Source organism: Muntiacus reevesi, chromosome 9 (assembly GCF_963930625.1).
Source record: "Muntiacus reevesi chromosome 9, mMunRee1.1, whole genome shotgun sequence".
NCBI classification, from domain to species: Eukaryota; Metazoa; Chordata; class Mammalia; order Artiodactyla; family Cervidae; genus Muntiacus; species Muntiacus reevesi.
In genome coordinates, this window is record NC_089257.1 from 62,527,708 (window position 1) to 62,543,208 (window position 15,501).

General features: G+C 59.9%; 1 protein-coding gene and 1 long non-coding RNA gene across 7 annotated transcripts in view; one reads left to right on the top strand and one right to left on the bottom strand.

The window, feature by feature from the left end:
* Nucleotides 1-15,501, bottom strand: part of PHLDB1 (pleckstrin homology like domain family B member 1) — a 47,935-nt gene that overhangs the window by 19,309 nt on the left and 13,125 nt on the right. For 3 of the 6 annotated variants that reach the window (XM_065946164.1, XM_065946163.1, XM_065946161.1), the window contains exons 5-12: nt 12,375-12,500; nt 9,348-10,693; nt 6,588-6,869; nt 6,003-6,143; nt 5,757-5,894; nt 3,069-3,197; nt 2,552-2,707; nt 28-138 (exon numbers count right to left, since the gene is read on the bottom strand). In XM_065946164.1, the coding sequence (XP_065802236.1) occupies nt 28-138; nt 2,552-2,707; nt 3,069-3,197; nt 5,757-5,894; nt 6,003-6,143; nt 6,588-6,869; nt 9,348-10,693; nt 12,375-12,500 (2,429 nt within the window). The remainder of the gene's footprint in view (nt 1-27; nt 139-2,551; nt 2,708-3,068; nt 3,198-5,756; nt 5,895-6,002; nt 6,144-6,587; nt 6,870-9,347; nt 10,694-12,374; nt 12,501-15,501) is intronic. The other 3 variants (XM_065946166.1, XM_065946165.1, XM_065946162.1) reach the window with 1 other exon arrangement.
* LOC136175990 (uncharacterized) lies at nt 2,876-9,181 on the top strand. Its single transcript, XR_010664460.1, has 4 exons — nt 2,876-2,977; nt 5,515-5,681; nt 6,226-6,357; nt 8,642-9,181. It is a non-coding gene; the product is annotated as an uncharacterized lncRNA (long non-coding RNA).

Here is a 15,501-nt window from a genome sequence, read left to right on the forward strand (position 1 = left end):
CCCCCACTCCCAGTCTGACGGGGCTACCTTCTGCAGCAGCTGCAGGGCAGCATTCTTATCCCGGGCAAGGCGTTCTGACTCCTGCACAGCCTGGGACCGGATCTGCCCAGCCTGACTGTCCAGGACCGCCAGGCGCTCCTGGAGAGGATGGGAACAATGGGTGAGGCAGCCCAAGGTGAGGCCTGACTGTCTCTCCTGCCCAGAGGCCCTGGGCTTGGGTGAAGGGAATCAACCAGCACTTCCGCTCAGCCTCTCACCCCCAGAAAACACAGGCTGCTGTGGTCAGCTCCTTCTCTCATCCCTCAACCAGGGAGCCCTGGGCCACCAGGCACACCAGCCAGAACTGAAGTTCCCAAACCCCTCATGCCCCCACCCCCAAAGTCAACAGGTCCTGAATCCTGGAAATGCTGAATGGTCCTCCACCCGACCCCGTGCCCTCAACCCACTGGCACCACGCCAAGTCAGAACCTCTGCTTTCCCAGCCTTGACCTTTCACCTTGTTTCCACTCTCTCACCTTTCTGATCCACCCTACACTGCCACAAACAGTTTCCTAAAATGGCCTTTGAAAGGGTTTGCTTGTTTGCTTGTCTGAATTTCCTAGACTTTTGGGAATGTATATTGTGTGTTAGTTGCTCAGTCCTGTCTAACTCTTTGCGACCCCATGGACTGTAGCCTGCCAGGCTCCTCTGTCCATGGAATTCTCCAGGCAAGAATAATGGAGTGGGTTTCCAGCCCCTTCTCCAGGGGATCTTCCTGACCCAGGGATCAAACCTGTATCTCCTGCCTTGTAGGCAGATTCTTTATGTCTGAGTCACCAGGAAAGCCCAGAATGTATATTACTTGAATAATTTTCTTTAAATCCATGAATAAGGGTAGATCACGTTTCTCAAAATCTTTCAACGACTCCTCACTACTCACAGGATAAAGCACAAACCCCTCAGCCAGCACAAGGGCTCCTGGACCTGGACCTACTTTCCAGCCTCACTCCCACCCTGAGCCTTTGGCATGCCCTCAGCTTGGCCCTGTTGTACCATCAGCTGTTCGGGTATACACTCCCGGGCCTTTCTTATACAGTGCCTTTTGCCAGGAATGCTGTCCTGTCTTCTCCACCAATCAGGAGCTTACTTCTCCTCCAAGACCAGACCTAACACTATCTTCTCTCCAACATCTCCCCTGATTACCACTCAATTTCTTTGCTCCTTGTTCTATGCTCAAATTATTCCCTATCACTCTTTGCCTTGGATTACTGCTACCTGTGAATATATATCTCTCAACACCATAAGCTGTATGATCCCACCCCAGCTGTATGATCCAAGGACAGGCTCTGTGTCCTTTCTGTCTCCATATCCCCAACAGGACTTAGTGTAGTGCCTGGCTCAACAATCATGTGCTAAAAGAGAATGAAAAGATACTAAATGAGATAGAAGGATGGGGGCTAGTGGAAATGAGCTGTGTTTATCCCAGGACGTCTTCCTGAAAGAGGAGGCCTTAAACTAGCATCATTAAGAGCAAGATATAGGAAAGAAGGGAGAGAAGAAGGGAGCTGTACTAAATCTGGGGTCAGTCCAAGCAGACTGAAGCAGACCAAGTGGTTATCGGGCAATATCCGCCATTTACCGAGAACCTGTCAGGACCCAAGAACACTGCTAAATGCTTTGCTTTGCATGTGTTACTTCACTTAACTTTCTTATGAAGCAGGTGCCCTTATGCTCATTTCACTGATAGGTAAATGTATTTGTAAAGCAGAGCAGCTCAGGGAGAGAAGCAACAGATCTGGACTCAGGGGGAAGTTCAGTGACTCCCCCACTTACCACTAAACTCAGACTAGCCATCAAGCCCCACTTTTTGACACCCTTCCCCAGTCTCACTGCATTCACCTCCCACCTACTCCTTCCAGCCTGGCAAAGTGCACATGCACACATATGTATGCAAACACACCTGGTCCACCCGATCCCTTCTCCTCACCCACATCTTCCTAACTCTTGCTTAATACATCCTCACCCCATCACCGTGTCCCCGTCTTGTTGAGATCAGGAGCTGATTTTATAGCATCTGAAGCATCAGACTAGACCAGAATAGATGCAATACCCAATCCCCTTGTTTCACAGCTCAGCTGAGCCAGGCCTGAGCTGTGACTGGAACCATAGTGATGCCTTTCTAGGACCCCGGGCTGGCTCTAATATCCAAATCTCAGGTCTGTGTCCCAGCACTTCCATCGGACAGAGAGCTCCACAAGGGGCAAGCGTCCTCTTCACCCACCTCCTCCCCGTCCTCCATCTCCATCTCTCACTTCCCGGGCCAGCCAGTGCCCAGGTCCGAATGTGAGCCCCATCCACTTTCCACTAGAGGGCCGGGGGTGTCACAGCTTCTAAACAATGGCTATTGTTGTTCCTCGAGAGCTTACTATGATCACAGCCTATGCTGTTTCCACATACATCATCTCCTTTAATGCTCACAACAGCCTGTTATTGTTCCTGTTTTACAGATGAAGAGACCCAGGCTCAGCCAGGTGAGGTCAAGCCGGCACTGCCAGGGATGGGGCGGGCGCACCTTCCTCTTGGCGATGCTGCGGAGCAGTTCGGCCTTGCTCCGGAGCAGCCCCTGGCCCGCCAGCTCGCGCTCCTCCTCCGCGCGGCTCTCCCGCTCCAGCTGCTGGAACTCCAAGTCCTCGAAGAGCTTCGTCTCCGTCTCCAGGGCCTCGGCCTCCTTGAATGACAGTGACAAAGGGGGTCGGGTGGTGCTCACAATCCCACTCTGCGCCTGGAAGGCCAGGCCACAGAGGCGAGAGCTCTGGGGGCCGGACCCGGGGAAACGGAGGAGGGGCCCTGCCCCCACCCTGCCCCCTTTCCTCCGCTAGGCCCTGCCGCTTTCCCGGGCAGCGCGGCCTGCAGCAGCAGAAAGGAGAACCTCCGTCCCCAATCCCCCCATCCTTCCCTGTCCCCTCCAAGCCACAGCACCGACCCTGGCGTCCGGCAGGTACTGCAGGGCCCGGGCGCTCCCGGCCCACCGCTCCTCTCTTCCGGGCGGGCGGCCCTCGGGGGCGGGGAGGGGGGCTGGTGAAACTGACCCTTCTCAGCTGCTCCTGTAACTGTTCCCGCACTGACTCGGGGCAGTTATCGAGCTGCGTCTGGAGCTCGGCGTAGAGCGCCTGGCGGGCCTCCAGGTGCCTCCGTCCCGCGGCCAGCTCCGCCCTCTCCTGGTCGCCGGAGGCGGAGGGGGCGGGCACAGGGGAGAAACAGAACACACACTCCTCAACTCCGGCCCGGGGCCGCGGCGGCGCGGGGCGGGGCGCGGGGCGAGCGGGCGGGAGCAGAGAAGCAGCAGGACCGAAAGAGGAGAGAGCCAAGAGGAGGAGGAGGAGGTGTCGACTGGGAAAGGCGAGGAGCCGGGGTGCGAGACGGGACTCAGGTGCAGGGACTCAGGTGCAGGCGACGGTGTCTGAAGCAGGGGTGTGGGTCCGGGCAGAAATGTTGGTCTCTTGGAGTCCCCTCACTAGAGAGGTTTGGGGGGTAGGTCCTACGAAGAGGCCCTCTGTTTTCTCTCCAAACCGCTCAAAGCCAAAGCTGGTTCCACATCACAAACCCGGAGCCTCCAGCTCCTGCGCCGCTACCCCCCACCCCCGCCCCTCCGCCCCCTTCTCCCACTGCCCAGAGACCAAAATTTAGCCCTGGAAAAAAAAGGGTAGAATTGGTGAAGGTTAAATCCAGGGGTTGGGTGTGAATTGCGAGCCGAGGATGTTAAAGCTAGGGCAGTGCAGCGGAGGGGACCCCAACCGAACCCCCTTGGCCTCCCCCACTCCTGCCCAGGGTGGGGGTGGGGTGCTGGCACTGCAGCCTGAACTTCAGCAGGATGAGGGTTGCAATTAGTTCGGCCGTCGCCATGGTAATAGGAGCCCCAGGAGTGGGTACAGAGAGGAGGTGGATGGCTCTGTCTGGGGTGAGATGACACCTCTGAGGGCGGGAAGGGGAATGAAGTGGGGGCTGGTGAGTCACCCCCTCTGAAGGTCAGGCAGAGGAGAGGCTGTGATTACAGATTCCAAAGCCAGAGTGGGGCCAAGGGCTGGGGCTGGGGCGGGGGCGGGGGCGAGGGGTGGGGCTGCTGAGGGAACCTTCCCCATTGCCATCACCATGGCCACCACCATCTCCATCACCACCACCACCTCAATAATTGGGCCCAGAGAGAAGACAAAGTCCACACCTCCAGGCAATGCCAGTGCAATGAGAAATGAGGCTAGGCAGGTTCCTGCTAAAATGCTGAGCATCACCCCAGAGTCCTCATGTTTCCTCTACCCACCCCTCCGTCCCATGAGGTCCCCATCCCCATCCAGGAGAGGGGGGCATGATCAGGCCAGTTTCTGAGATCCAAGCACTTCCCCAGGCTTGGACTCAGTCTACGATGCCCTATAGGGAAGAGGCCTACCCCTTCTTACCACCCACTAGTTGGAGTATCTGCAGTTGGGAAGCCCCAGAGGAAAACTCAGAAGGGTAGCCACTGGGTGGCAGAGAGACCCTGTCCACGCCCTCCCCGGCCATGCCACCACCACTGACCTCCTTACCCCTGTGCTCAGAAGGGAAGGCAGACGATGGCTGGAGCTCAGCCTGCCTCTCCTCTGTGCAGGAAACTGCCAACAGGCTATGAAGGCCACACCCTGGCTTTTCCAACTGAGAGGAGGTCTTCAGGCTGAGAGGCTCCTCAGCCAAGCCAACCTCCCCCAATCTTGGACCCCTCCTGCCAATGCCCCCTTGAGAAAATTCAGCTGCACCCGCTGTCCATTCCTTTCTGATCAAAACCCTGGGGTCCCACACCAAGAAAGGAAGGAGGCAACATTAGACGGGAGAGGCCAAGGGCACACAGGTGCCCATGGAGTTAGTGCAAAAGCAGGCACGGCTCAGCCCTGCCTGGGTGGGTGGTACTGGCAGTTAGGGGCATGCGGAGAGCCCAGGACAGTGATTAGAGAGGGCGTTAGTGCAGGCCTGGTTGGTAAGCATGGAGTTAATTTGGCACAGAATTTGGGAGTGTGGTTTTGGGGGCCAGAGCCAAAGTTCAAAAAATAAAAAAAGGATGGGAGGGTCAAAGAATTTTTAAGAGCTTCAAAATTGAGGGGCAGGAGGAAGACACTCTCCAAAAAATCCAGAAGGAAAATTAATTCTTGGAAAAATACTGTCAAGTCCAGAAAGAGGTGGCCCCTCTCCACTTCGGAGCTTTTGGCACGTTGTTGGGCATCTTGGGAGTGGCTGGCATGGCCCCTGTGGGACGGAGCGGCCCCTGCAGGCTGGCAGGAAATCTGAAAGGGGCAGGGGCAGGAGCTGGGACCCCCTGGGATGGGAGGCTGCAGATCCTGAAGGCTCAGGGGAAGCAGAGACTCGAGGGCCATCTCCCAAAGTTCACGTCCTGAGTCCCAGAGCCCTGCTTGGAGGGGATGTCCTCCAATGCAGGGACTGGACCTGAATCACTCCCCAGCACCGGTCCCCTGGGCAGTCTCACCACCCAAGAAGGGGCTTCGACACTTCTAGGAAGGGGCACGGAGGGCCCAGAATGGCAGGCACCCAGGCACCCAGAAGAAGAACAGAAACCCAGGCAGAGGAGACCCCAGACATCAGCCCAGACCCTGGCAGCACCCTCCACGCTGGTACTTTCCACCGAGGACAAGGCCCCCTGCCCCTGCGGGATGGACGATGAGGTAAGGGGTGAAGGGCACTTCTCCTCTCCCAGGCCGCTGGCGCCCAGCACAGAGCCGGGCCAGGTTGTGGGTTACCTTGTCCCTCTCCTTCTGGATGCTCGTCTCCAAGGTCATCAGCTTCTCCTGTAGCTGGTCCACCGCCTTCTGCTCTTTCTGCAGCAGCGCCCGCTCAGCCTCCCTCTCCCCCTGCAGCAGCGCCCGTTCCATTTCAGCCTGCAGGCCACAGCAGGGTCCATGTCAAGGCCACTCAGGGCAGCTCAGGCCACGTTTGGGGTGATCACCAAGCCTGGGAGGAGTCCCGCCCAGGGCCCTTGCTCTCACCTCTCGGGCCGACTCCTGCAGCTGCTGTTCCAGCTCCTTCACCCGGACTTTGAGCTGCTCTACTCGCCCCAGCACCTGAGCCCGCTCCTCTTCCAGGGCCAGCACCTCTCCCTGGAGCTTGGCGCCGGGGGCATCCTCGTGCTGGAGGGGAGGGGGGCCATCAGCTTGGGGGAGCCTAGAACCTCCCAGGACGAGACTAAGAAAATGGATTGCTGTATCTCAGGACACTCAGAAAGAGCAGCTGGACTGAGAGGAGGAAATTCCCCTCCCTACAAGGAGAGCAACACGGCTCTCGGCTGCAAGGAATAACGACTCCCTGCCGAGAGCCAGGCCTGGGTGGGGCCCCGAGGAAAAGGTAGGTCATAAAGCATATTTATAGCTTGGGAAACTCATCAGCACCTCCCCCTGTTCCTTGCCTCCTCATTTCTACACCTCTCATTCCTGGGTGTCCCAAACTTCTGTTACTGCCCACTCACAGGGCGAGGTACCCACCCATGCCTGCCAGCTTGACCCCGGCCCCCAGCCCCGCGCCCAGCCCCGGCCCTGGCCCTGCGCCCACTCGCGGCCCGGCCTGCTGGCTCCCACCTCCTGCTGGGTGCTCTCAGTGCTACTGCATTCTTCCTTGAGATTCTCCTCGTCCGAGCGCTCCACACTCTCCCACAGGCGCTGGGTGGCACCTCCAGGCTCCTCGCTGCTGTGGCCCGGGGCCCCAGGGCCCACCGCGAGGCCTCGTGAGGGCCTCCGGCCGGCCAGGGCCAGTGCTGCGGCCGCCTCCCCTATGCTGGGCAGCTCCCCGGCCTCGGGTTCCCCATCTGCCCGGCTGTACTCGGCGCACAGGTTCAGGATGGTCTCCAGGCGCTGGCGTTCCTGGAAGGGCGGGCAGAGCAGGCGTGAGCGGACGGTCTTGGGGCCAGGAGGCTGCCTAGACCCAGGTCTGGCATCTCGTCAGGTGGAAGGACGCGGACGCCAGGGGCTCAGACTCAGAATCAAGTCAGGAGGGCCCTAGCCCCAAGGTCTGGGGAGGCAGATGGAGGGAGGGCGGGTGCCCCCGAGGCAGGCGGGGGGAGCCAGGCTGTGTGCCCCATGCCCAGGTAACCAGCACCTCCTGCCTTCCTGTCTCCTCTCCCTTCTCATCCTGTCCCAAGGTGGGTGTCCCCGTGGACACAGAGAGACACACTCAGGAGCGCATGCTGGTGAGCACGTTCTCACTAAAGACCACGGTGAGAATACAGATAAACACTTGAGGTGCTCACGCTGACACGGGGACCCACAGAGACACCCCAGCACAGCAGCGCTGACACACGAGGACACAGCACGAGCCCCGGCCAGCAGTAACAGGCAGGCACACACAGACACCAGCCCTGACACGCACGGACGCACACTGGCACACACTCACTCGGATAAACACAGCCTAGCACACAGACAGGTGGGCGCCCACACAGACGGGGCCGGAACACAGACTCGGGGGCCCACGGCGACCTGACACCGGCTCACCCTGCCCCAGACGCCTGAGCCGCGGTCCTCACTCCCGTCTCAGCTCCCTGCTGGCAGCTCTCGGCTCTCTGCCGGCATAGCGGGTCCCTGGCCCAGCCATTCCATCCACCCTGTCCCTATACAAAGCCCACCCAGACACCTCCCAGGGGCCTTGGAGGTGAAGACGGGACAGTACAGGCATGCCCCAGCTCCCCTCATTACACCCCAGATGTGGAGCCTCCCCCAGGCTCCCTTGACTCCCTGGCATCCCACCACCTCTGGTGTCTCTCACCACGGTTTGGTCAGGACCCCCCGCCCCAGGCTCTTACCCAGCTTGCTTCCTGCTGCTTGCCCAGTTCCATGGCACCAAAACCAGGAACAGAGTCTCAGCACCCAGGAGGCTGGGCCAGTGCCCCCGCCCCTGCCCCAGGACACAGATAAGCAGCCTGGTTGAGGTGGGAGGAGCAGGGCAGGCAGCCTCTGAGATTTAAAGTGGCAGGTGGGGCAGGTCAGGGCTGGTGAGGCACCTGGGGGTGCGGTGGGGGCGGTGGTGGGAAGGCTGAGTGGAGCTGAGGGAGGCTGGGCCCACCACTCTGCCTGCGCCAAGTTCACTGTCTCCCCTCCAGGATGAGACCCCAGGGCGGGTCAAGCATTCTTGTCTAGGCCAAGGCAAAAACATAGAAGATACAGCCGTGGAAGAGACTGGGGGCCCTGCCTCGTCCTTCCGCAACCCACCCCCCAATACACACACACTGTCTCACACCCTCACCTCACCCAAAGCTGTCCCAGCCTCCTCCTTCCAAAAGGGCTCCAGACAAACCTCCTCTATTCTGACTCTCCTCCTTAAACCAATCCTTGGGTCCCGGGGCCCCCAGGGACCCTGCTTTCCTGCTCACAAGGGAAAGAGGCAGAAGCTATTTCCCTGTGCATGTGCTCCAGGGTATAGACACCAGCCAGAGCCCCCAAGCTCCCTGCGCTATCTGGGGAATCCCAGCCCCCACCCAGCTCAGATGCCATCTCCAGGACAGCTGCCCAGAGCCACACCCGGCCCCCAAATACACCCATGCGTGCGTGTGTGTGCGCGCACACACACACAATTACTATCACACAGACTGGTCACAGATCAGCCAGTTTTCTGTGTTTTCTCCTTCTCCCCCCATCTCCAGATGATCCTGCATAGGCCAAGGTGAGCAGCTCCCACCCATTGAGAGAGGCCAAAGAGAAACAAATGGCAACCCACTCCAGTATTTTTGCCTGGAAAATTCCATGGACAGGTAGTCTGGCGGGCTATAGTCCATGGGGTCATAAAGAGTCGGACATGACTGAGCGACTAAACAACCACAACAACAAAGGGAAGCAAGAAAGAAGGACCAGAGGCTTTTTAAAAGAAAAGCCTGGAGAAGACAGGAGAGAAAGACAGGAGGTATGGGTTCAAGTCCAGTTCTGCCAGGACGTGCTGTGTGACCTTGAACAAATCCACTCCCCTCTCTGGGCTTCAGCCTTCTAATCATTAAGCCCTGTGTTCTCAAACTGAGAGGTACAAGCCTCATCCTAAACATGGTGTGTTTTCCTAGAGCTTCCCTGTATTCCAATAAATCATGTGAAACGTTAATTTATACATGAAAACAAACACTGTGTTACAGAATAAATGCAAAGTTAGCATGCATTTGAAATAAGGCCTTAGAGACTTCAAAGGAAGGGGTCCAGGGGACCAGAGCCTTGGCATCCAGGTCACTGTGGTGTACCCTGGAAGTGGAGAAGCCTGGGAAGCCCAGGCTCTGTCCACGCGCCCCTCCCTCCTTGCCAGCTGGCCCGCCCACACCCTGGCAGAGTGCCTGTCGTGATGCCCGCAGCCTCCCTGGCATGGCTCACCAGCCTCTCCATCTCCTGCTCCCGAAGCCGCTCTTGGCGCTGCCGCCGGTGGTACTCCAGGAGGTCATCCTCATTGTCACTTATCTCCGTGATGCTGTTTTTCCGCTCCCGGGTGACAGGCACCCGCAGGTCCCCGCTGGAGAGCTTCCTCTGGGCACGGGGGCTCTGGCGGGGTGAAGCCCCTGTCAAGGAGCCCAGACTGTAAGCTGGGCTCAGTCTGCCGCTGAAGCTGCCCTTGCGGGGTGCTAGGGACTCCCCGAGTGTGGGCGAGGGGCTCCGTGTCCTACGGCCCCGGGCCCCCAGTGTCAGAGAGAAGTCCTCCGGTGAAGCCCCATGGGCTGCCCAGCGCCGGGAGCGGGGGCTTTCTGCCACGTCCCTGGTTAGTTTGGGATCTGGGGCGGTCCGAGCGGGCATGGGGGAGAGAGCCCTGCGGGACAGAGATGGGCTCAAGGGAGGCAGTTCTCTCATGCTGTCCAGGGCCCGCCGGCCAAGGCGGGGGCTCTCTGGAGGCTGCAGGGTGCGGGTGGCTGAGCCATCCGAAAATGTTCGGCCCACCAGCTGGCGTGAGGGGCTGGTGGTCAGCACCCGCTCAGCGCCTGGCGGCTCCCGGAAAGGGCTGGGAGGGCGGTCCTGGAGCGTGCCAATCTTGTTTCGGGGTGCAGGGACTGGCGGCTGGAACTTGGGGCTGCTGGGAATGCTGGTGGGCGGGCCCCGGGCACCGGAAGCAGGGTATTCACTCAGGCTGATCGCCACCATGGGCAGCTGCCCACCCGGCCGGGGGCTTTCAGTGGCTCTGCGGGCCTCGGCCAGGACGGTAGCTGCAGGGCTGTCTGTCAGCAGACCTCGGAGACCAGGGCTGGGAGGCCTCTCGTGACCCCCCTTTCTGCCCAGCCGGGGGCTCTCGGAGGGGCGAGCGCCGCTCGGTCGGGACTGTGGGGGCTGCAGGGCCAGATGGTAGCTGGAGGACCGGGCGGGCACCAGGGGGGGCAGGGAAGGTGCTGGTTCCTGCCCGCTGGGTGAGTGGCTGGCACAGCTCCCACTGCTGGCTGGCGAGGAGAGTGGAGAGAAGGCCGGAGAGGTGTTCTCATAGCTGGAGCCCACAGACATGGCGCCGGGGCTGGTTGGCGGGGACAGGAGGTAGCGCCCGCCATTGGCCATTGGTGACAGTGGGGACGTGGCGGCAGGCTTCTTGCCAGCAGCTCCAGGCTCCTCTAGCACCAGTGAGTCCATGATTTCCTGCAGGTCCTTCTCAATAGAGCTCACCAGGGAACTGTGGCTGCCACAGGCGGAGGGTCCCCGGGTTGCAGGCTGAGGGGTGTGGTTCCCGTTCACCAGGCTTTCGGATTCTGTGAAGGGAAATGCAAACAGCCTCAGGCCCCATCTTCACCTCCTGGGCCCTAGGGAGCTGCAGATACACGAGAGCCGGTGCGCCCCACCTCCTGCTAGCAGGGCGGGGCTGCCAGGGCCCTGGAAAACCAGCTGGCAGGTCTCAGTCCTGGGGCCAGCTCTGCCCCTGACCTGCTGCTGCACCGCCTTCCCCAAGTCGCCTGCTCTTGGTTTTGCCTTCTGTACAGGAAGAATGCTCCTCTGGCTCTAACATTTTATGACTTAGGACAGAGCTGGCAACAGTGCTGGGCACTTCTAGGTTTCTCCCTGCCTTAGTTTCCCCAACCTCCTTGACCTCTCCTTCAGAAAGGGCAGGCACGCATTTTACAAAGAGCAGGGGGCCATGCTAGGGAGCAGGCCAGAAGTTCCAAGGGGTCCCCGTTTATTAGGACATTAGCGCCTCCCAACACGCAGCAGAGACCCAGGAATAAAAACACACACATAGCCTCCAGGGCTGGGTGACAGTGTGTGCAGCAGCACTTTATCCAATCAGAGGCAAGGGAGGGGCCTGGCCCTGAAGGCCAGTTCCTGAAAGCCAGGCTGGCTAGCAACTAGGTGCAGCTCAGGGCCTCCAATTAGACCATTAAGCCACGCCAGCAGGAGCCTGCTTTTGCCCTGCCCCAGCCCTCGTCAACCAACCAGGAGTCTCTGGAACCACTGCCCCAAACAGCTGAGAGAGTGGCATGACAATTTAAGGTAGGGTAGAGCTACCCAGGGAGTGGACTGGAAACCCAGGCTTCTGAGCTCCCAAGAGTCTAGTATACAGGAGGCGGAGGAGAAGGGAAAGCCTCTGTAAGTCTGAGTCTGGTCCAAAATTATGGGGACTGTGTGGGACCATGGCAGAGGGGTTGCCATGGATACCGGTGATCCCAGTGACCACCCATCTTTCCTCAAATCCCCAGGCAATCCATTGAAACCACTGATGCCAGCCCGCTCGATGTACCTGACATACACGTCCACCTGTCCCAGTACCACGATGACCTCTGTCACCCCACAGCCATCTGAATGCCTGTGCAAAGTCTGGGGTGGCAGGCCTATGGGCAGCCTCCTGGTCTGCACCCCACCCCCAAGGCAGCTGGGCTGAGGCGGGGGCTGTGCTGGTTCTCTGGGACAATCACCGACTCTCCTCTAGGGATCAGTAATTCACACACAAACTGCAGCTGCCCCACTGAGTCATCAGCTGGCATGGCCTGGGGGCAGGGCAGAGCCCAAAGACACGATCACAAGCAGGTGGCCCCCCCGACCCCGCCCTGCCTCGAGCTTACAGCATCTCAGTCTGATGCTTCCTTCTGCCCCCTCAGGCCACACTCAAGGGTGAAGATCCCTGGTGGTGACATAAGAGGGTCAGGGTCCCGGACACTGAGGTGGCACCGTCCAGGGCAGTGGGACACAGGCTGGCAGAGCACCCCCATCCCTCAGGCACATGATTCTCCCTAGTTCCAGCCAAGCAGCACTTCTTGGATCTCTCCCCGTGGCCAGACTGCCTGGCACTCTCCCCCAGTGGCCCATGGCAGGTGGCAGCAAGCCCAGATCATGAGTATTGTCCCACCCTGACACTACAAGTATGGCTGGAGTGGGCAAGGGGGAGGACTGTCCACGGGGTGCCACCAAACCAGCCACCTGGCCCAACTGGGTACCTACCTGGGCCAGGACCGTAGTGGGGGCCAGGGGCCCGGCCCCCTGCCGGGATCATGCTCTTCATCCACTTGGCTTCAGCTGGGTGGTTAAAGCGGAGGAAGGTGGACTGACCCAGGCACAACATGCAGCCTGCAGAGAAAGCACACACTCAGAGGGGCAGGGCAGGCAGGGTTGAGGCAGCCTTCCACCGCAGCACCGGCAGGCTCACCCCAGACTCTGAAGAGCCATCCCCACCTGCACTCCCAGCGGCCACATGGTCCACCCCTGACTCAGCCCGTGCCTGAGGCCCCAGCCCGGCTCCACAGCACACGGCCCCACAGCACACGGTCGAATGGAAAGAGCACTGGCTTGTAAGTCCTCGTCCTAAATGTTCTTCATCACCACCTGTGAGATCTTCAGGGAAAGTCATTTCACCTCCCTGAGTCTAATTCTCTCAGCAGAAAAATGAGGACAATACCACTGCCTTGCAGAGCTAAAAGAGACAGTGTATGCTAGTGCTCTGTCAATGGAGAAGGATCTCCAGAGAACACAGACCCCCGCGTGCCCCCACCCAACCTGGACTCGTGATCCATCTATCTGCCCCTTAGGTGGAAGGGTCAGTTCGAGAGGCAGCAACTTCCAGGATCACAAACAAGCTCTGAGATAGGAGACGGGGAAACACACCATGGATCCGTCAGGTGCCCCAGCCACCCTTTCTGACCGTCGAGAGCGACTGCTACCCTCTTTCTCTCTGTCGAAGCATTCTGTGGCCTGACATTGTTCCGCTCCATGGACTCTCCTGCAGTGTAGCCAAGCCTAGGCCAATGGGCCCAGCCTCAGCCAAGCACATTCCCAGGCAGTAGACACAAGCCCAGTCCTGCCCAGGAAGTGCGAGTGCATAGAAGGGGGAGGGCATAGGGGAGTCAGAAAACGTAGCCAGGGGCACTGGGAGTGTGCACGGCGACAGGTGTGCCCACAGCACCTAAGCCTGTCTGGCAGAATTCCTCTTCCCGCCACACCAGGGGCTGGAGCGAAGAAGATGCTCCATTGGGAGAAACCAGAGACCTGTGCACTCCACCACCCACCCTTCCAATCTGTCCACATCCTTGGCCCCTGGCCCCAGGCTCCTGTCTACCCAATCTGCTGCCACCTGGCACCCCAAGCTTCATGCCAGTCTGAGCTAAGACTGGCAAGGAATTCTACATTCCTGGACGCTGAGACAGTTCAACTCAGGCAGGCCACAGGGGCATGGGGCATCCCGGGCCACGTGGGGTACCTTGGCAGCCCCCCACTGAGAAGCTCACCAGCCTGTGGGGGGGCACCCTGGGTATTGCCATGGATGGGGGGCTGGCAGTCTGAGAAGCCCACAGCAGATAACATAGTAGACAAAACCACCCACGACATTGGTATACCCACAGGCCCTCCCAGGCAGGCGGGCACAAACAATTCTAAAGGCTGATGGGTGGTTAGGAAAGGAGGGAGCCTTCCCTGCCAAGCCACCAATCAGAGGAGCTGATCACAGAGTAATTATAACCGGAATAAATATTAGCCAGCCACACCGTCCACCTAATTACAACCACAGCTGTTTCAGACAGAACCCTGCCATTCCCATCCCCCTCCTTCCAGCCATTTAACAAGCTAATTAATGATGAGTTCGCAGGGTCTAGACAGACCTACTCAACCCTAGGTTGACTGGGGGTGGGGGGGGCAGAGGGGGGCAGGGGGGGCAGCTCAGGAGCCTGACCACACAGTCCAGACTGGGAAGGACTGGGGAGTCTGGGTAGATTCCAGCCCATCAGCGCCAGGCCCACCCAAGGAGGCTGTAGGCAGGTTGGGACCCTCAGCTCTGGCTCCTCTAGCTGTGAGTCCCCTGTCCCCTCCTCTGCCCCTCACCCTCCTCTATACAAGGGGTGTGGCCATGCTGCCTCCCGGGCTATAAATAGGTGATGCCAGGCAGCAGAGCTGGATCTGTATTAATAGAGTGGGCAGGAGGGCAGCAGGACTTATTGTAGCCCAGCTCCTGCCCAAATTAACTTTCTATTTGCACTCAGGAGCCCCAGGCATTGCCCCTACTCTTGTCCCGTGCCTCCAGGGGCCTGGCCAGCCTGTTTCTGGGAAGAAACCTCCTCTCTGCTCACTCCTGCCTGGCACCGCCAAAGGTCAGCCCACGCAGGAAACCCCAGAACCTCTCCTCATCCAGGCAAAGTTGCGTTCCAGTCCCCCCTCCCCAAAGGGGCTCAAGGCCCAGCTGTGTGCAGGTGGGTAAAGGAGCCGCACATCTGGAGGGGAAAAAACGGGGCCAAGGAGAGGGTGGGTCCTTTCTCTGAGAGATGCACGCTGCACACAAACACACCTACACACTCAGAAACACACAGACTCACCAAGAGACAAGCAGGCTCACACACTCAGAGCGACAGTCAATTGCCCTGCTGGCCACACAAACAGAATGAACTGGCCGAAAGGAGGCTGGGTGTGGGGAAGACGGGAGAAAGGGCCTTGGCTCCTTCCATCAGAGACCCCTCTTCGCCATAAGCCAGGCTCCCCTAATCCTAACCGGGAACCCTCTACCCTGTGGAGAGGCAGGTCCCACGGAGGGGACCACCGAGCGCGGGTTGGGAAAGATGAAGTCTGCCCCGCTGAGGAGTGGCCCCGAACCCAGACGCCCCACTTGGATATGTTCAGGGCTCTCTCTCTCTCTCTCCTCCACACACACACCCGAGTCTCGCAGCCTCAGGCTCCCAAAGTAAGGCTGGGGACCCGATCCCGCTCCTGGCAGGCCTCCCCACCCCCTCCACGCCCCTCCCAGCCCGAGCGGCTCCGCGCCGGGCTGCCGGGGCTGCGGCGGCCGGGGGGCTGAGGACTCACCACCGAAACCGGACCTCCGCACGGCTCGCCCCCGCTGGCCCGGCCCTGCAGGTCCCCGGCCCGCCCCGGGCCTTTGAGGGGGCGGGCCGACCTCCCGCCGCCGGCTCCCGGCTCGGAGCGGCGAGGCAGCGAGGCGGCGAGCAGCCACCAATGCCCGGGGAGGGGCGGGCCGGCCACCGGCGGCGGGGGAAGGGAGCCAGGAGGGAGGGACAAAGGAGAGGAGGAGGGGAAGAGGAAGTGATGGAGGAGCGGAGGGGAGCGGGATGGAGGGCGCGGGGCGGGGCGC